This window comes from Ambystoma mexicanum, chromosome 7p, assembly GCF_040938575.1.
Source record: "Ambystoma mexicanum isolate Mex_15411 chromosome 7p, UKY_AmexF1_1, whole genome shotgun sequence".
Lineage (NCBI taxonomy): Eukaryota > Metazoa > Chordata > Amphibia > Caudata > Ambystomatidae > Ambystoma > Ambystoma mexicanum.
The window spans coordinates 7,668,848-7,689,974 of record NC_090939.1 but is presented as its reverse complement, the minus strand read 5'-3'; the positions used below and the strand labels follow the sequence as shown (position 1 = coordinate 7,689,974).

Sequence of the window (21,127 nt, the reverse complement as noted above, 5' to 3'; positions counted from 1 at the left end):
CAATGCAGATCTGGAGTTCGGGAAATAATAACCAGATGAATGTGGAAAAGAATGACCAGGAGTATTATCGTGAAATGAACAGGAGGATTGTGGGAACGGTAGTGTTTTGTCAATGCAGATCGGGAGTTCGGGAAATAATAACCAGATGAATGTGGAAAAGAATTACCACGAGTATTATCGTGAAATGACCAGGAGGATTGTGGGAATGGTAGTGTTTTGTTCATACCGATTGAGAGTTTGGAAAAGAATAATCAGAGACGTGCAGAAGGATGGGCAGTATTTTGGTGGAGAACATTAAAACAAGGATTCTGGGAGTTGTGTTTTTTTATTGTAACAGGGTCTGGGCTTGTAGTTGGTTTACCAGAGGTGTAGGGGTGGTTGGAGTTTATTAAGGGAGCTTCTTTGGATGGAAGGAAGGTAGATGTGGAATAACCAAAAAAGCCCCAGGGACTTCATCCCTGGTAGAATACAGGGTCTCATCTTGGGCATTCCCCCAAGCATAACCCCCGGCTCCCCTACCCAGGTGATCCTCCCTGGCTCGTTCATCCCCAGGGTTGGGATCTGACAGCACCAGCCCTCTCATGGCCACCTGAATAAGGGATTCTCGAGGTTTACTCGGGAGACTACCCTCAGGTTTCTCACAGTAGCCCTTTAGAGGGACTGGCAACCAGGGCAACCAGCATTGTTTTTCCTTTTTGGGATTATTGCATTGTTGAAAGTGGGCACAATATTGTCATGGGTTCAATCACATTTCTAGAGGTTCCACGATGTACAAAATTATTCCAAAAGAGTTTGAGGTTTATCCACTGGCGAGGCCTGATACATAAGTATGTACATTTCTGAACACCTAGTTTGAATTACTTTAGGGGATTGGCTGAAGCACACAGTGTATACAATAATATGACAGTTTTGGATGAATGTTCAATTTGAAAAATCCAAATGAAGCTATTGGTTTGCCTTCTCACAGCAGCAACTCTTGTGCATGTCTCTTTCAGGAGATTGGGTAGATGACCAGAGACACGGCCACGGGGTTTACCTCTATCCAAACGGCGACAGCTACAATGGGGCCTGGTTAAGCCATCTACGGTAAGTGCTGTGCCAAACCTGTCATTGCGTCTTGCTGTTTTCTTAACGCTGTTCCCTTTCATGCCAGATTTGCAGCCGACCCCACAACAACTGTACTTTAGCCAGGCTTCATGTCTAATCTGCTCTTCTCAAAAAAATAGTTTTTGAGACAGTCCTTAGCAGTGCCATGTACCTTCTTTCTAAGCACTCTAAAGTTTGGTAAACTGGGGGAGGGGGTCTGTGTGACACCATTGCAATCTTCTCAGTCTGAAAGATGGGCCATAAGAAAAGAATCATTTGCTGGTCTTTTTTTTATTTTTGCAAATCTTTTGATTCGCTTTTTGGAGTTGCGGTGTTACTCTTTGGAATACCCCTTTCAGCTGGGCCTTGGCGGTCATGACTGCTGGCATTTTGGCATCTTTATTCTCTTGACTTTTTGAGACTGAACTATTTTTTATCTTTTGTCATTTTTCTGTCTAACACCTGTGGTTGTCATGCAGGCGTCAAGACTGCACTCAGGTTCAGGAAACTGGCTATTGAGTATTTCTAGGAAATAATTTGATTTCAAATAACTTTTTATTGAATATCGTAAGCGATAAGGTATGTATATAAAGAGGGAAGATTTCAGGTGGGTAACTATTGCCAAAGATAAGAAGCGTTGTTAAGTAGAATTATTGTAGTGCTCTGCTGCTGCTCTCCTGGGGCTTGCATGCAAGGAGGATGAAGGACTCAACACATTATCATATACTGGATATATATGGCTTCAAGGATACTGGGAAATATTGTATTATTTATTTATTTGTAGAGCGCACCGGGCCGTTAGGCAACTGGGCGCTTGCGAGAATCTTAGCTTACATTGTTATTGTGTATTAGTATTGTGGGTTACATATGAACTGTAACCCACAATACTCTTTTATAGATTACAGCATCACTCGTTGTCTTCTCCAGAAAGGGTACTGCTTCTTGTCGCCATAAGATCACATGGACTCACGCTCAAATTAGGCATCAGAGTGAAATGTTTGAGCTTAACGTGCACCTGGAGGTGCAGCCACCGGCAGGGCTCAATCCGCCCGCCCCCAGGTTAATAGCACCATTAATTAGCACCAGCAAGTAAAAACATGGGTGCTAACTTTTTTCTTTTAATCATGCTGGGAAACCAAAATAATTCCAATGAATAAAGGCCACCAAGCAATCATGAAAAAGGCACAAATTAGTCTCTTTTCCTTGCAGAGAAGATTGAGGCAGTAGACTGGTGGGAGGATCAGGGGACTGCAGGGGACTTTTCTGGTGGGTGGGCATAAGAATCAGGGCGATGAGGGCATTTGAGGCAGGCAGTGCAGTGCCAATGAGGGGCAAGTAGCTCTCAGACTGTTCCAAACATGGGCGTTGTATCACAAAGGAAGCCTCTGTTGCAAGCAGCCTGATTGGCTGAGTGCCCCCAGGAAGCAAATGGTATTTTGAACACAGTTGGTGATGCTTGTTTTTCGGCAGCTCTGTACCTCCTGCACTGGTAACCAACTCAGACCATGGAAAACCAGCAAACTTTAGTCTTTATAAACGGTCCCTTTTGCTCTTGACTCTTGGTCTGAAAATCCCAACCAATTGGTCCGCTATATCCAAAACTACCTTTGCCATTCCCCCCTCCCATGGTGACCATGCTGTTCCTTCTGCCTAAATTCTTTTTTCTCATTTGGGCTGGCTTTTCTGATCAAACCACCCTCTACGAATCCTCCAGATTTGTGGTCAGTGCAGTCAATGAGGAAGTACGCTGTTGGGATTCACTAATCTCCTGCCCTGCTCCCAACATCTTCCCTATGCTGTTTTCCAGTGTGATACACCTGATCTCCATCTTGAAAGTTTTGGGGTCGGCCCTCCATATCGTCTCTTCTGTCTTGTCAAGAACCAACCTGCAGGTGGGCATTAGTGCATGTTATGGCTGGAGTTGGATCCGTAGATGCACTACAGGAATCCTTCTTGCTGCTGGCTCAGCTGTACATCACTGCACGGACATCGCTGTAGATGAACATCACTTGAAAGATGGCAGCTTTCTCACTTTTCCATGCTGCTATGGTGACAACGGCCAGTGACGTCCCCATTCTCATCATTCTCCCTGATTGAGTTGCAATAATTGTGTGTAAATCAGGCGCAAATCGGACACCACTTTGTAGTATCACATGTACAGCGATATGACGGATTTGTTTGTTTGTGCTCCAAGATCGCTTCATGTGTGGGTGTCTCTTGCTAATTATCTCTTGCGCAGCAGACTTCAGTCTCCCCATTTATTGGCCTCTTTATAGGCCAAAATGGGATCACACCTAGTCTTCTTTTCTACAGCTGACCCAAAAGATCACCAGTCTCTGTTCTTCCTTCAGAGCCACGCCGTGATACTACGGGGCTTGCTGCTTGTCTATGTCCCTGTAGATGGAGCAGCCTATACGCTGAGACTGTTGCCTATTTAGCTCTCGCAGTCTTCTGGCCCACCAACAACAGCACCCTACAGAAGGAGAGAGCGATATGGTACCTTCCTGCTTTATTCCAAGGCCTAGCCAAGGGAGAATTCTGCATTGATTTGTGCCACCTTTGGATGTACCATCCTCCCCTGCTAATTACCATCTGTAACCAGCGAGGGACCAACAGAAAAAATGAGAAATATTTTACTTTGACTTTCCTCCTCTTTGGTGGCTTTATGGTGAGAGTTGGTTTGTTGGTCGGGAGTACAAGCCTAGAAAGACTCCATTGGGAGAAACACAAACTGGTGGGTCATTGGGGTTTCAAGTGTCCCTTGCACTTCTTTCTTGGCCTGGTTGATGCTTTTATCTATTATAGATTTGGACGAGATTCCAAGTTTTCAGGTAGTCGTTTCCACCTGTCGCAGTGAGCACTGGAATATTGGCCATCAATTCTGCCGTAGTCCCTGCCAGTAACAGGTGGCCAGGAGCCTCTTTCTCAGGATACCTTTGTGTCCCTCCTCAGCCTTCTGCTCTTCTCTACTCTCATGTGTATCTCATAAAGATCGGATTGGTTTCTCGTCCTTTCTGAATTCTACATCTGACTCTTCTTCTCTTGAGGCATCTGCTCACTCAGCCTCCCTGGCCTCTTTGCTACATCTGGCCTGTCTTCCCCCTCACCTTTCATTTCTCCTCACTCAAACTCCCTAATGTGGGTCTATTCTGTTGCCCGTCTTTACTCTTTTGCCCTTCTTCTCTGCTTGGCCCACTTCTTACTCCTCCTGTTCCCTTCTCAAATCTCTCTACTGTCCACCTCCTCCACTGGTTGCCCCTCTCTTAAGGTTTCTCGGATCTCCTCTCAACTGTTCACCTCCTCTGCTTCCTACTCCCCTTTACTGGTCTTTCTGTTCTCCTAGCACTCCTTCCCCTTCTTCCCTCCTCTTTCTCTCCTCATTTATCACTGCCTTCTTCTCCCTCCTCTTCACTTTCTTCACCTCTCCTTGCTCACCTTTCCTCTCCGCCCTGTATACCCTGCACCTTTCTCCTTCCAGCACCCACACCATTTTGGGCATCGCCTTGAAGGCTGCTTATATAGTACTGTGAACCTGCCTCCCGGGGGCACAGACTTCCAACAGGGCTCGTCTGTAGTTCTGCTGATACTGAGCTCAGGTATTGGTTGTTCGATTTTGAACTGCTCCAAGTTTTGTCCACGCTTCCCGGTGCAGCTCCGTGCCGAACCCTAAAAAGGTTTGTCTGCTATCATGAATTTCACATTGTAATTTCACCAATTCTAATTGTTCTGGTCTTTGTTTCTGGACCAGACAAGGTCGGGAACATGTCTTTAGTATCCAGGTACAGTGTACGGAGCAGCCCCTTCCCTGTGGATACTCTGCCAGTCCGTCCACCTGCACTTTACTCAGTCAAGCTCCTCTAAACAGAGCTGATGTGGAGCACATGACCTGCTCTAAGGAGGAGCAGGGTCTACCAACCGATGAAAGCCTTAAAGGGCTCACGCAAGGCGCCCCCTGGAAACACCGTTGGACCCTTGCTATCCTCAAACATCAGGCCATGGAGACTTCCTCCTACATTTCTCTGGAATACTCGGTGCAGGAGTATGCAGCTGTGCCGTGGAAGAGACCCTTTTTTTTTAGAACTTGCTCTTTCTAATGGCCTTGATATCAAATATAGGTCATTAAATTTAGCAGAAGTTTCCACATCTTTGGGGACATATAAGGTCCCTGCTTCCAAGTTTCCAACTCCTTGGATAAGGCCTGAGAAGGTGTCATGCACACGGTTTTGGTCCCAAGGCCTCAATTTTCTCTTGCAAGTCAACCCAGATTCTGGAGGAAACTGACACATTTTCAGACCTGCTTCCTCAGGGTATGACAGGAAGTTTCATTTCTCCCCAGTCTAGAAAGAGAGACATCCCTGGAGCAGTGATCCATAGTCAGACACAGAAGTTTTGGGCATGTCCAAGCTGGTTATTAAGAGATGCAATGCCCATCTGAAGGAGCCCACCTTAGGATCAGATGGACAAAATGAGGTTGCCTCCAACACCTACAAGGTTTTCCAGTAGTGCAAGTCGGTTCTCCATATGGTCACATGTTTGTCCACTAGGAACGATTCACCACGGAACGATATAAATGCAACCGTATGTGCTTCTGTTATTTGGCTCTATATTGCAATATTAATCCTATGTCTTTCCTGTTTCATTTGCCCGGAACTGGTATTAAAATTGACTCTTGCAGACACTATCTTTCAGCTATTGTGTCCTCCTTGAACAAGGGTCCTTCCCGCTTCACATCAGGAAATTTGACGTCATTTCAGTAGCCACTGTCATCTTTGCTCTCCTGTGAGAAATGCTCCACTTCAGTGCGACTTGAATTTTGGTTTTGGATTAGTTGATCATGAAACCCTTTCGGGACTATGGTTTCTTGCAACCATGACTTCCTATCTTGCAAGACTGCCTTCTTAGTTGCCGCCACCTCTGCCAGGAGGGTGAGCGAGAGTGGTTATAAGGCCAGTTCTCTGCTTCATCCCCAAAATCCTGTCTGGTTTTTATTTGAACCAGAAAATCCAATTCCTGGTCAGCCTGATGTTTCCGAAGCCGAAGAAACTTTCCACAACTGGACGTGGCCAGGACGTTGACGTTCTATTTGGACAGAGGTCACTTTATCTTATTGGTATTTCCCCTGGACAAGGCCAACACTGGTAGGATGCTCTCATGCATGTCTAGGGAATGCTCTCGTTTCTTGGAGACTTCATTCCACCAGATGCAAGGCAGCATCTGTGGCCTTCCAAAGACACGTGCTCACTTCTGAGCTCTGGCTGGCCAGGATTACTGCTCATGTATTTTGTAAGCCCCAGTCTGTGGACATTTCCTTCGATCTGGGACACCTTGCTATGGTGGCTGTTAACAAAAGTTTTAGTATGGAGGGCAAGCCTCCCATTCCCTCAACCCAGGCTCTGCCAACCCTCTCCTAATCCCCTATCAACCCTAAATATCAATAATATATGTTCTCCAGCATTGGATTATTCATAGATTCACATGCTGTGAATATTCCCCATTGTCAGGCTGGAAATCCCTGGTTACTTTGATTTAGTACTTTTCCTTTGGAAAACCTTTGACACCTTGAGTGTCCCATCGACGTTGTTGTGGGCCCTTTTGGTCCCCACCAATAGGACGTCGAGTGTATAGCTCCGCCCCATCAGCTTCCCCTCAGATTTCAACCGTCTTTCTAGCTGGTGGGATTCCTCAAGTTCTTCTCTTCGAACAGAAATTATCTTTCTACACAAAATATATATTTTTTCATTTATACTCTAACTGGAGCAACCGATGACTCATCTACAGTCCCGTTTATGGACATGGAGACCGTTGGACCTAAAGAATCCTTGTTCAGGCCTTGTGGGAACGTCTACAAAGGTGACAGGCATGTAGACTATTTATACTGCCCCTAATGCCTCCACCCTAACCATTCATTGGAGGAATGTGAAATCTGTCAGGGTTAAAACTTTAAAGGGAAAACACTTAAAGACAGGTACCGTCGGTTCATTTGTTGGCTTAATGAAGGAGCATACCCGGTGTCAGAAGCAGGCTCGTCAAGGAGTGGTAGAGCTGCCACCCCCTCTAACAAGCATTTGCCTTCAAGCCACATGTCCAGGTCTGCAGCACCTCTGGCGAAAAAACAAAAAAAAGGTGCGCCAAAATCATCAACGAGCCACGATAAGACAACACACCCCCAGTCTCTTGCTAAAAAAACACCATGTAGCAGTGAGGGCTCCCGATCCATGTCTAAGCAGTTGTCCAAAGTCCCATCGGCAAAACCGACGGATAAAGGTGCACCATCGACCAAGATTACCTCCTACTCTTTGGGGACATCCTCTCCAACGAAGGACAAACACAAATCCAAATCGTCCACGAAAACCCTGTCTTTGTCCTCAAAAAAGAAACACCATTCGGCCTCGCAGTCTCACACTTCAAAAGAAGGTCAAAGAACCTCCTCTGGATGAGAGTCATCCACGAAGCAACCCCCGACGACCAAATCGTCGACGATACTCACTTCAACGACGAAAAAGATGACAAAATCGTGACATCACTCGTCGACGATCCTCTCGTCGATGACCAAAAAACACAAATCTTCCTGGAGTGAGGCTGCAGTTCCATCAACCCTGTCAACCATTACCACAGCTGAAGCCATTGTTCAGTCTGAATTACCTATCCAACAACTAGAACAGGACAATATATCATCCTGTGGTAAAGGAATACTAAAAACCCTTACAGAGGACCCTGTAGAGCACAGGCATCTTCTTCTAGGAGTGTCTCCTAAAACCTACTCCGACATCATTCCAGATGAAATCTTACAGCATGAAATAACATCGGATTTTGAGCCTCCAAGAGAGGAGTGCCCAGTGGTCACAGATTCTGATTCCAGAGGAAGGCATGATCCAACCTCATATACAGGACAAGCCTCCTGGTCGACTCCCATCAAGAGGAGAAAAAACATCTCTAAGGATGCACAATGTATCACTTGGTCTTCCATCTACACCTTTGGGAACTGGAGGTATAACACCACCATATCCCCTTTTAAACCAGCAATCTTTACTCTCCCTGCCGGTGCTTTGAACTCTGCAAACGCTTCTGGGACAACTCAATGCCAGGCTTCCCCCTCCTCAGCCACAGTGGGTTCATATATGCAGGAATGACCAGGGTATGCCAGGTCAGCAAGAACAAAGTGATCAAGGGCATTCATCCAGGGACCGTGACAAGCCGCCATGTTCGGCACATGGAGCCCAATCTCCACCTAGACATCCACCTCCAAGAAGGGATAGTCCATGAATAGACTAACAAGAAGAGGGGGAACTAGTGACCACAGATCAAGACACAGTTCCAAAGGACAAGAGCTCTACCTCATCTTCAACTTCTCCTCGCCGAGATGATGCGTGGGATATGGATGACCCGGACCAGGATACACAGGGTAGTCCAGCACAACTCTCTCCTTCAGACGATATTGGGGCTTTCCATTCCATGGTATCTAAGGCATTCCAGGAATTTGGATTAACTCCTGCAGAGCAAAAGAAAGACTGCTTTCTTTTCTATCACATGGTTAAGCACAGAAAGGCTGTGTTTTCTATACCCATCCTAGATCATGTTTTGCAAGAAAGCCTACGCACTCTCGAACATCCGTTCTCAGAACCGGCACTTAAAGGGAGACTAGACAAAGAATGTAGGGCACCTGATACAACACCAACATATCTAACCTCACAGCCCTCTCCAGAGCCGTTTGTGTCAGCAGCAGCAGGTTGCAAGGCTCGTACACAGCACAAATGTGCCACTCCCCCAGACAATGAAGGCAGACAAATCGATGCCTTTGGTAAAAAAGTGCTCACTCTCGCGTCAACAAGAGTTACAGCGGCCAATGCCCTTGCAATAATGGCTTGCTACGACCGAGAAATGTGGCATCACTTGGCACCTATATTAGAGCACTTGCCAAAGCAGCAGCGGAAAGAAGCCATGACACTGGTACGTGAAGGTGAGGAGGCCTCAAGCCACAGTATCAAGATTGCAGTGGATCCTGCAGAAACAGGATTAAAACAAATTGGTAATGGGGTCGTCCTCAGAAAGCAAGGATGGCTTCATTGCACCGACTTTAGACAGGAGGTGCAACATAAAGTGGTTGACATGCCGTTTGACTGAGAGAACGTGTTTGGTGACAACATCGATGAGGCCCATTAAACAGTGAAAGCAGACTCTGATACTGCTAGATCACTAACAGCCGTACAGGGCAGAAGGTCTTTTCGTTCCTTTCGAGGTGCCTCAGGTCAATCTAGGTTCTTGCCCTCAAGGGACAAGAAAAACTACGGCAGATAGGGATACTACTCCCAGGGATACAAAAACTACCAGTTCTCACAGTGCAGGTACAACGCAAACATGGATCAACCACCTCTCATTGAGGTAGATAAAACAAGGCCAAGCAATTACTGCCTCAGGGGCACACCGATGGAGGAAATGTGGCGTTTCATCTACACAAGTGGCAAGCAATTACAAAAGACAGATGGGTGCTAGGTGCCATCCAGCACGACCACTTGTTGGAATTCAAGCGCGCACAGAAACAGTTACTTCCTGTAAAGGAGTCAGTCCCGCACCTTCCAATTCTACGACAGGAAGTGTGCCAAATGTTAAAGAAACAAGCAATCGAAAGAGTTCCTCCTTTATCGAAGGGAAAAGGGTTATACTCAAGATACTTAGCCGTTAAGAAGCCTCACAGGAAGTGGCATCCAATCCTGGACTTGCAAAAGTTAAACAAAAACATTAAAAGGCAAAAGTTCAAAATGGTCACACTACAAGATGTCATAAAGGCCATACAACTCCACGAATATCTAGCGGCTTTAAACCTGATAGACGCTTACTTCCACATTACAATCCATCCAAGACACATTGTGTATAGGCGCTATATAAATAAACTATCATATCATGTCATATCACACCGAAAGTATCTCAGATTCAAGGTCAGTGAAAGTCATTACCAGTTTCGAGTAATTCCATTGGGCCTCAAATCAGCCCCAGGACGTTCACCAAATGCCTAGCACCAGTGGCAACTTTCTTCAGAAAACAGGGCCACCACATCTACCCATGCCTAGATGACTGGTTGGTTTGAGGTCCAACATATCAAGAAACTGTGTTTTCTCTGAGACAAACAGAAGCTCTTCTCCAACAATTGGGATTTGCAATCAGTTATGCTGAATCTTGCACAGTTCCATCAAAAGGTTTGGTGTTCTTGTCGCGCAATTCCTCACGGACAAATCCTCGTCAAACTTATCTGACAGAGTGAAAAAATGTATAACTCTAACAGATTCGTTCACTGCAAACAAACAAATCACGGTGCGCAAATACATGGCTCTACTAGGGACCATGTCATCCTGCATTCCACTAATACCCAATTGCTAAACATGCGACGAGTACAAAGATTTCTGGCTACCAGATGTTCCCAAACACAGGGGTCCTGGTCAGACAAAGTCACCATCAAATTCGCTGAAATGGTGGACAATCCTCGACAACATCTCAAAGGGGGTGCCCCTAGTAGAACCCACTCACCATCTCACGATCGTAACCGATGCCTCCCTATTAAGGTGGGGAGCTAACCTAGACAAGCACCAAGTCAAAGGCCAGTGGACTCCCGAAGAATCCATCCTGCACATAAATGTCCTGGAGCTGCGAGCGGTACATTGGGACCTAAAGTCTTTTCTTCCTCTAATCAAGAATTCAATGGTGCAAATCCTCACGGACAATACCACCACAATGTTTTATCTGCGCAAAAAAGGCTGAACAAGGTCAAACACCCTGTCTCAAGAAGCACAGACCATTTGACACTGGGCCATTCACAACAGCATTGCGCTACAGAGGTTTCACCTCCCGGGGATACAAACTGACTCCTTCAGCAGGGACTTGATGCAGTCCCACGAATGGCAACAGCACACCAACCAAATATCCAGAATCTTCTCGGTGTGGGGTCATCCTCCTCTGGACCTCTTCACCATACAGGGCAACAAGCAGTGCAAGACATTTGCGAGCTTCCACAACCCGGCTTTCAAGGGGACGTATTTTTTGTTCCCATGGGGTGGCATCTTCGCATAAATGATCCCTCCATTCCCTCTCATCAGAAAAACAATCCAGATGATCCGCAAATATCAATGCAAAATAATGCTGGTGGCACCGTACTGGGCCAGGCAAACCTGGTTTTCGGACCTCCTTTAACTGGCGGCGGACAATCCAATCCATCTGGGATCTCATGCCGATCTCCTATCGCAGAACGACGGTGCGATTCTAGATCCCGACCCAGTCTCCCTCAAGCTAATAGCATGGCTTCTGATCATGCTGAATTCAGCCACCTAAACATCCTGCAGGACTGCCTGCGCATACTGGCTGCAGCTAGGGCACCATCCACACAATTCCTGCAACCAGAAATGGAAAAGATTCTGTACATGGTGTGTGCAGCAGCCAAACCTTCAACAACTAGCCATAAGACCTCACCAGGTTCTCACCTACCTACTCCAGCTGGCAAAGGAAGGTTTAGCAATCTCCTCCATAGAAGTACACTTTGCTGCAACCTCCAGATTCACAAAAAAAAGAGGAGCTCCTCCTCTCTACAGCGACAGGCTGCTCAAACACTTCCTAAAATTACTCTTTTGCACTTTTCTTCCAAAGAAAAGAATTCCACCGGTATGTATCCTGAATCTGGTCCTGGCCGGTCTCACGAAAACCTCTTTCAAACCTCTATCGACAGCACACATCAGTTTGTGACCTGGAAAGTGGCATTCTTATTCGGAATTCCGTCCTCCAGACGAGTCTCTGAACTGTAGGCTTCAGTGGTGGACCCTCCGTATCTCCAATTCGCAAAGGACAATGTAATCCTCTCCACCAATTCTCACTTCATCCCAAAAATACCATCCGAATTTCACAAGAATGCAACCATCACACAAGCGACTTGCACCTTAGTCATTGCAGCCTATGGAGACTATACTGACCCATGCCCTCTCTGATTTTGTGTAACTGATGTCTCCACTACCCACTGGGCCCTTGCTACCTGAATCCTAGCCACTGTGGATATACTTTTCTCTGCCCAGTATGCCCAATTGAAATAGCCTATCCAGCTCTCCATGCTTATTTGAAATTTAGCGTCCTCATTGTGTAGACCTTCATAGAACTGCTACAGACTCCGTAGCTCTGAACAATGTGCTCTTCACCACCCACTGCATAAACATGGTCCTCTATTAATACACCTTTTGACCCACTCGAAACCCTCCTGGTCTCCTGCCAATTGTATGGTCGCTTAGAGACCACTGTGATATTGTGTTGCGCCCTTTGGTCGCTTAGATATCACTGCAATATTGTGTTGTGTCCTATGGTCGCTTAGAGATCACTGTAATATTGTGTTGTGTCCTATGGTCGCTTAGAGATCGCTGTGTTATTGTGTTGCGCCCTTTGGTCGCTTAGAGATCACTGCAATATTGTGTTATGCTTTATAGCCACTCCTGACCGCCCACAGGCCCCCCTAGGATCTTTGCTATTAGCCTAACAGTACTTCACTACTGACTACTGTATCTAGCCGGCGGCCAGTTCAAGGGCCACTCTAACCAAATTGCCTTATGGTCGCCAATAGACCACAACTGATTATGTTTTGCCCAGATTTATGTTGAGCCTCTAGTCTTATGGCCCTTGCCTCTCACTGCTAATTTGATCTTAGGTGGCCCCTGTCTATGTACATGTTTGTTGTACCACCTAGCTCTTCCCTCTCACCTAGGTAACCAGGACCTTCATCATGCACATCAGTGTACTCCTCCCATTTCTCTTCACACTATCCCTTCGACTCGCCCAAGTTCTCCAGCTACCTACAGTATCAACCTCCACACTCTGGGTTAAAATGGACCAGCCTTCCACCAGCATGGCATCCCCACGACCTCTCGCATCGCCTAGAATAAGCCCGGCAGCACCCACTGTAGGCCATACCAACCTATACCTCAACGACCCAGCTCTATGGCTGGATCACTTTGCCAGGAAACCTACACCTAACCAACCCTGCCCCCTCTCTCTTAGAAATAAGAGACTAGGCTCCAGATTCCGCCTACGCCTATGCCACTTCCGTCACATCGCCAGGAAACAAACCCCCCTCTCTCCTGGATCTCTGTCAACTGCCACCACATGCAAACCCACCTCCACCGAGGTTAAACTGCCCATGTTCAAAGGTGCCCTCATTAATGCCAGATCCCTCACTGCACATGCACTGGACATAGCTGACCTCATCACCACGTCCGACCTTGACTTCCTAGCTATCTCCGAAACATGGCTTCATGCCGCATCTGGCCCCTTACTAGCGTTAGCCCTACCGCCAAACTACGGCATCACACGATGTGACCGCTCCTCCGCCTCTTCCAAAGGCGGTGGTGTGGCCTTCATCCATAAAAATACTCTTGACCTAAGAGTGCTACCTGACTCCAAACTCACATCGGCCGAATTGCTGTCTGTCAAACTAGCACTCACACCTAACCAAACAGCCACCATGCACCTAATCTATAGACCTCCAGGACCCGCTCCAACATTTGTCAGTGAAATCTCCACTCTCCTCCTCAACAATACAAAGATCAATTCGCAAACAATCATCCTAGGCGACCTTAACTTAGGTCTTGGTGACTTAAAAGATCCGGTGGCCTCTGACCTGGAGATTGCACTATCTGACCTCGGCCTTACCTTATACATCCAAGAGCCTACCCATATTAAAGGTAGAACACTTGACTGGTTAGCTGGCTCCAATTGCAATATCAAAGTCCTTAACAATTCCCCCTGTCTATGGTCCGACCATCACATTATAACTTTCAACATTGAAGCCACACCACGAATCCCGTCACCATTAGCCCCAGCACTCCCAACTCGAAGCAAAAAAGATATAACCAAGGAGAAACTCCTCCCATTGTTACTCCCGTCCCTTAACACAGCCACCAACTCTTACTCTGATCCAACCTCACTAGCACACACCTACAACCAAACAATGCGAACCGCCATTGATTGTATAGCACCTCTCAAACTTAGAAAGGCCAAACCTCAAGCCTATCTTAACTCATGGTTCACACCACAGCTAAGATCGCTCCGCAAAGCCAAACGCTGTGCCGAAAATCGATGGAAAAGCCACCCCTCAGACGAGCATAAAGACAGTTTCCTCCTAGCCTCACTCTCCTACAAAGATGCCATCATCACGGCAAAAAAGGAATCTTTCAACAACCGCATTATACAAGCCGACTCGAACTCCAAGGAACTCTTTAAAATCCTAAGAGAGCTTGAAACTCCAGTCGCCCCCCCAGACACATGCGTGAAAGATAGTAAATGGTGTGCCAACATCCAGGCAGCCTTACTAAATAAAATCTCCACACTACAAGACAAAATCAAAGATAAACAGGACAGCCTGAAGCGCGACAATCACGTTCATTCCCTCACTAAGGCCCCCTTACCAGTCCCTACCAATATCACACCATTCGCATTCTCTCCACTTACCGTGGCAGAGGTAGAAAATATAATTCTCAGAATCAAGCCAACTAACTGCCAAGGTGACCCGTGCCCAGCCCATACTATCAAGGACTCAGCGCATGAGTTGGCCCCATTCATCACAGCCTTCATCAACTCTTCCTTTCAAACAGGTATTGTCCCGGACAATCTGAAGGACGCTTGGGTTATCCCACTGCTTAAAAAACCTTCCCTAGACCCCAACATTCCCACTAACTTCCGACCTATCACCACCGTACCATTTCTGCTCAAGATCCTAGACCGTGCCGCATACTTTCAGATCCAAAATTACTTGGAAACTAATAACTTGCTAGGTCTACGACAATCTGGTTTCCGCCCCAGACACGGGACAGAGACCGCTTTATTAGACCTTAAAACTCAAATCGAGGTTCTAAAGGATCAAGGCAAACTAGCACTACTTCTCGACCTCTCAGCCGCATTCGATCTGGTCAACCATCAGATCCTGTGCGAGCACCTCCATTCAGCTGCCAACTTCTCTTCCTCAGCTGCGGCTTGGATCAAATCCTTCCTGAGCAACAGATCCATGAGAGTCTTTGCCCCATCCGCAGCCGCGGACCCCTCCCCGATTCACTGCGGCGTTCCTCAGGGATCTTGTGTGTCACCTACACTTTATAACATTTTCACTAAACCACTCTTTGATGTGCTTGACTATCTGGGTGTCTCCTATACCAACTATGCGGACGACACCCAGATACTCATCCCCATCACTGGTGATTATCTAGGTGACACCAAAGCCCTTAACGACATCTACTTGGTCATCCAAGCCTGGATGGCCCAACATCAGTTGTGCTTGAATGATGACAAGACGGAGCTCCTAATCTTGGGCACTGCACAACGCCTGAGCAGACTAGAACCGTCCTATCAATCATTCAACATAGATGGTAATATCATTCGTGTCTCAAAAGATACCAAAACGTTAGGTTTCTACCTTGATGCCACACTTTCATTAACCCGACAAACTAATGCTGTCAGATCTGCGTCTGCATACACATGCAAACTTATCGCAGCTTGCAGACCATTCCTCACTACGTCTAACAGCGTTACGCTAGCGAGAACCCTTATTATGGCTAAAATTGATTACTGCAGTGCTCTTTATCTTGGCACCAGCCAAGAGAACCTGAACAGACTTCAAACGACACAAAACAACGCCATTCGTGCTGCTCTAAACATTCCCCGACGCCACCACATCACAGAAACCAGAAGTAAGCTAAATTGGCTACCTGTCAAACAGAGAATTTCACTCAAAACACTTGCCCTTACGCACAAATGCCTAGCCAATAAAGCCCCTATCTACCTTGGCAGTCGACTATCGCGCCACTCTACCTCCCGACCTCTAAGAACAGCCCAATCCCACTGTTTAGCGATCCCGAGATTTAAATTGCAAAAAGCAGGGGGCTCAAGTTTCCCCGTCTTAGCTTCCAAGTTATGGAACTCCCTCCCTGTCTCAATTAGAGCGGAAGACTCTTTCAATACCTTCAAAGCCAATACTAGATCTTGGCTCTTCAACCAGCTTTAAGGCCGTCCTCGCGCCTCTTCCCGACCTACCCGACTTGCCGACCACTACTATCACCTATCGGCACTGAAACTACTGTACATATGTATATAAGATCCTCTTGCAAATATATATAATGACTCTTTGCTAGACCTGCATATTGGAACCCATGTTTGTAATGATGCTCTGTTATACCTGCATATCTGTAACCTTGTACAAATTGCGCCCTGATGCCTCCGGGCCTGCGGGTTTGCGCGTTATAAATAAAATACAATACAATACAATACAATACAATACAATACAACCTACATTCTTTCAGAACGCCACCTCCCCAGCGTAGAGAATTCTGCACTCTCTGGACATAAAAAGGGCATTAAAATATTATCTGGACCGGACAAAATCATTTAGATCAACAAAACGGCTCTTTGTCTGCTTTTGGCCCCACAAACAAGGGGAAGGCCATCACAAAATAAGGCATTGCAAGGTCGATATCCTCAGCAATTTCCTTTTGCCATGCAAAGGCCAACAGGCCACTGCAAACTGCAGCTAAGGCACATTCTCCAAGGGCGACAGCCGCCTCAGTGGCTCTCTGGTCGGGAGTGCCCATCAAAAACACTTGTCAGGCGGCAGCATGGGCAGTGCCTCACGCATTTAGCAGGCACTACTGCCTACAACAGCAGCACGCGGAAGACGTGCAGATGGAACGAGCGGTCATTCAACGGCTGTGCCAGTAAGGTAAGCCCAGCAGCTTCTGTGGTGTTTTTCTTGTACTTACATATGTATGCTTCTAGGATAAGTGCAGAAAAATGCAAAGGTTTCTAATCTTTGTTTACCTGTTTTTTCTCCTTCTGACATGTAGACTGCTATGTAATCTATTCACAGCATGTGAATCCATGAAAGATCCAATACTGGAGAAGGGAGTGGTTTCTTACCTGTAACTCCATTTCTCAAGCATCGGTATCTTTCATGGATTCACATGCACCCTCCAGGCAAACATCCTCTACAGGGGGGTTATTTTCCGTCTGGAGTGGTTAATATCTGAGGGGAAGCTGCTGGGGCGGAGCTATACACTCAACGTCCTATTGGTGGTGACCAATAGCACCCACAATGACGTTGATGGGACACTCAAGGTGTCAACGTTTTTCCATAGGAAAAGTACTAAATCAAAGTAACCAGGGATTCCCAGCCTGACAACGGGAAATATTCATAGCATGTGAATCCATTAAAGATACCAACGCTGGAGAAATGAAGTTACAGGTAAGAAACTAGTCCCTTCTCTAACCTGTCCCCTAAAACAATGCCCCGAGAAATGCAGTAAAACGCCTGTTAACCAAATGTGATGAAACGGCCTCAATGAGGTGGGTGGGTTCCATTTTCTCCAAGTGGGACATTTCTTTTGACCAGGAAGTGCTTTGTAACCTTTTTGCTTAATAACTCATGTCATATGCTGCACCTCCTCCCCTTCAATGTGTTGTTGTGTAATCTGTTCTCAACAGGTGTATGAGGAGGGTAGGGTGATCCTAATGGAAATAGGAGCAACAAAAAACAACCTCAATGGGTATGCGGGTACTCTTATTCCATGGCTCCCAGTCCTTCACAACTCCTGCCTTGTCTTGCCATCCTCTCCAGCATATGGCAGTGATAAAAACTGAGAAAGGGGCAGTGGAGTGAGGGTCATGGTTATGTAATGGACTGTAGCTGCCCGGGTGGGTTGGATGCCCTGGCTCTATATTCAAAATTCCTTTGCTGTATTATGCAGCATATTTTAAGAAGTTTTCCGCCCATAGCAGCTGCAGGAGCAGGCCTTCCCAGCAGGTTTTGAATAAGGGTCACCTACTAACTAACTTGTAACTTGCAACTTTTACAATGTTAAACAGTTTTTAAATCGATACTTTGAAAATGACGGTCTTTCTCGAGGAGCGGTCTTGACCTTTGAACTTTATTGCTGTAAATAGCAAGCACACTAGTACATCATCCTCTTTTTTTGGAACTGGAACACATGTTGAACTCCATAGCAAAATCCATACTTGTTGAGCAATCTATGCAGACATTGAGGGCCAAAAACATGCAACCTGCCACATACCTTTCTCCATCAGTTTTCTAGTCATTATTGTGAGGCGTCAATAATGTGAGACAGAGCTGTTTGATTTATAAACATATGCCATTTTAATCTTAAAAGTAAAATACTCAAAATGCCTCACTATCTCTACTATGCTGAGGATTTCCCTGCCTAAGCAAAGCTAAGGGGAAACACTCAAACACGGGATGTCTGACCCTCACACTAAACATCAAATCCACAAAGAATATATGCGGAAGGAGTGCAGGAGAGCTGTCTTTCCCCATGTGAGCCCGATTGCCTTTGGGAATCACAATTAGGCCCACTGGTCCACTTCTTAATGTAGTTTTCACAAGTTAAAAAATTATGTTATGAAGGTTAGGTATTCAGTAATGGTCTTTGTAATGTTCATTCCTCTTAATTAGTGACACGCGACCACTCCTTTAGTTATTAACCGTCTTTAAAGATTGAACAATGCATTTAAACCGCGTTGGCTTCTCACGCGAGTAAAATGACTTTCACGTTATACGTGAGTGCTACATTTCCATTTTTCGGGTACTTCAGCTTCAACAAACAACTTCTACTCCTTCCGCTGTGCAGCCTCTGCACTTCAGAGTTTAGGGGAACAGGACCCTCTCAGAACAAGCAGGTGAAATCTGCTGTCTCTACATTCCGGCGTCCATCTTCTCCTACTTCTGCTTCGTGCCTTCTTCTGTCTGCGACTAATGCTACAACTCGCATGCCAGTCACAGTTCCAGCTCCTTTCAATTGCCTGCACCTGAGGCATTTTATGCCTCCCAGGTTTCTTCAGGTGTGGACTGTTAGGCTTGATTGCCTGAATACTGCAACTGCATGCCCCTTCAGCCCTCTTCCTCATCCCAGTACTTATGGGATTATGGGATTTGTAGTCCCCTTCAACAAAGTTAACTCTTTTAATCATTGAGTTATTTTTAAGGGTAGATGCATTTCCCTTAAGCGCATTAAAAGATGGACTGTTAGAATTGGTTGTTACAGAGGAAGATATTGGATTTAAGGCATGTTCTCTAGATCCTTTTATATTTTACCTTTGGGAGTAAGGACAATGTTTATTCTGAGATACCCTGAAAGATCTTTCTATTGACAAGGCTTGCTTAGATTTGACAGGGTTTGTACCCCGGGTCACATATCTTGTATGTGGGTCAGGGACATTATAATGGCAATATGCCATTATCTGTTTTGGAAACCCAGAAAGGCACCTCCTTTCAGAAGACAAGTACCAGGTCTCACCCCATGGGATCTCCTCACCACCCTGGGCCTTTTCTCCTCCCAGGTGATCCTCCTGCAGTACACCACCCCTAAGGTCAGGATCAGGAAGAGTCTGCCTTTCCCTGGCCACCTGGGAGGAGCCTTTAGGCAGGGTTTTCACTGAAAGATCTAAATAGGCAACACAATGAAGACTCCTGATGGAAAATGACAAGGGGTGGTGGGGGCACCTTTCCCTTCAGTGTTCCCAACAGATTCCTGTCCTCAGCCATATATAGGTACACTTTCTAACACACATGAGAGACAACGGTTCTAGACAATTTGATCGAAGTAATTTGATAGTGGTAGAATTTGTTTAAAAAAAAAAAAATGTTACTGAATGATTTTGTCGCAAATAAATGCAGGGTAGCTACCCTGTGGTCCTCTCTTTAACTCCCTACATTAATTATTCTCCTGAACCCACCCCCCACATATATTTGTGCCAAAATGCGTGGTAAAACACTCAATGAATTCTACTGCGATCAAATCTGCTGCAGTAAAAACTCCCATTTGCGAGACAGCAGACTCTCCCCTACTTCTTTTGTGACTTGATGGTATTTCAGTAATCCGCAGCATCTGGCACGCAGTGTAAATGTGGCTCTGATCAGAGCTTAAAACATTCCTGCTGCTGTGCCTGAACTACAGAGAGCTGGGAATGTCGAGATTGATAGGATCCATGTGATCACTAAGCATCCCAAAATGTCGAATTTCACTGCATGTATATGCGGGGGAGAACCCCTGCAGCCCCCCTCTATACCGCCCATATTTATTATTAACTTTACCCATCCCCCCACTAATATATGCAGTGAAATGGGCTGTTAAAATTCGACATTTTGGGATGCGCAGTGATGGTGTGCGAAAGTTTGTAATACTACTGATAGTAGTCGTCCTCCAATGGAAAAATTAGATCAATCAGTGACGGAGGGATGCAGTTTGTACTTGCCTTGCTGTTTGCCCACCTACGGTGACCAGGGCAACCGCAAGCTAGTTAGCATCTGCCTGGAAGACCAGAGACTCTGAGACATTCTAAGGACCTCGTCTCACTCCTGTACAAGGACAAAAGGAAGATGAACTAAGCTGGACAGTCACCCACTCAGGGTTGCCCATGCCCAGCAACCAAGTGTGGCACCGATGGAGGCCTTATTATAGAATCACAGCTAGAGTGGAGGGTGCCTTCTCTGGCCTTGGGCAACTGCTAGACGCATTGAGCAGCAGTCAAGCAGAGACGTGGGGGGTGTGAGGGCTGCCCATGCCCAGCAGCCAAGTGTGGCACTACATGGATGCCTTATTATAGAACTGCAGCTAGAGTGGAGGGTGCCTTCTCTGGCCTTGGGCAACTGCTAGATGCATTGAGCAGCAGTCAAGCAGAGACTTCTTGGGGAGTGTGAGAGCTGCCCATGCCCAGCAGCCAAGTGTGGCACTACATGGATGCCTTATTATAGAACTGCAGCTAGAGTGGAGGGTGCCTTCTCTGGCCTTGGGCAACTGCTAGACGCATTGAGCAGCAGTCAAGCAGAGACTTGGGGAGTGTGAGGGCTGCCCATGCCCAGCAGCCAAGTGTTGCACTACATGGATGCATTATTATAGAACTGCAGCTAGAGTGGAGGGTGCCTTCTCTGGGCTTGGGCAACTGCTAAACGCATTTAGCAGCAGTCAAGCAGAGACTTGGCGAGTGTGAGGGCTGCCCATGCCCAGCAGCCAAGTGTGGGACTACA

General features: G+C 46.4%; 1 protein-coding gene across 1 annotated transcript in view; it reads left to right on the top strand.

Moving 5' to 3' along the window:
- Positions 1 to 21,127, top strand: part of RSPH1 (radial spoke head component 1) — a 372,437-nt gene that overhangs the window by 93,175 nt on the left and 258,135 nt on the right. Inside the window, exon 4 of the mRNA XM_069635651.1 lies at positions 996 to 1,086. Coding sequence (XP_069491752.1) covers positions 996 to 1,086 — 91 coding nt within the window. The remainder of the gene's footprint in view (positions 1 to 995; positions 1,087 to 21,127) is intronic.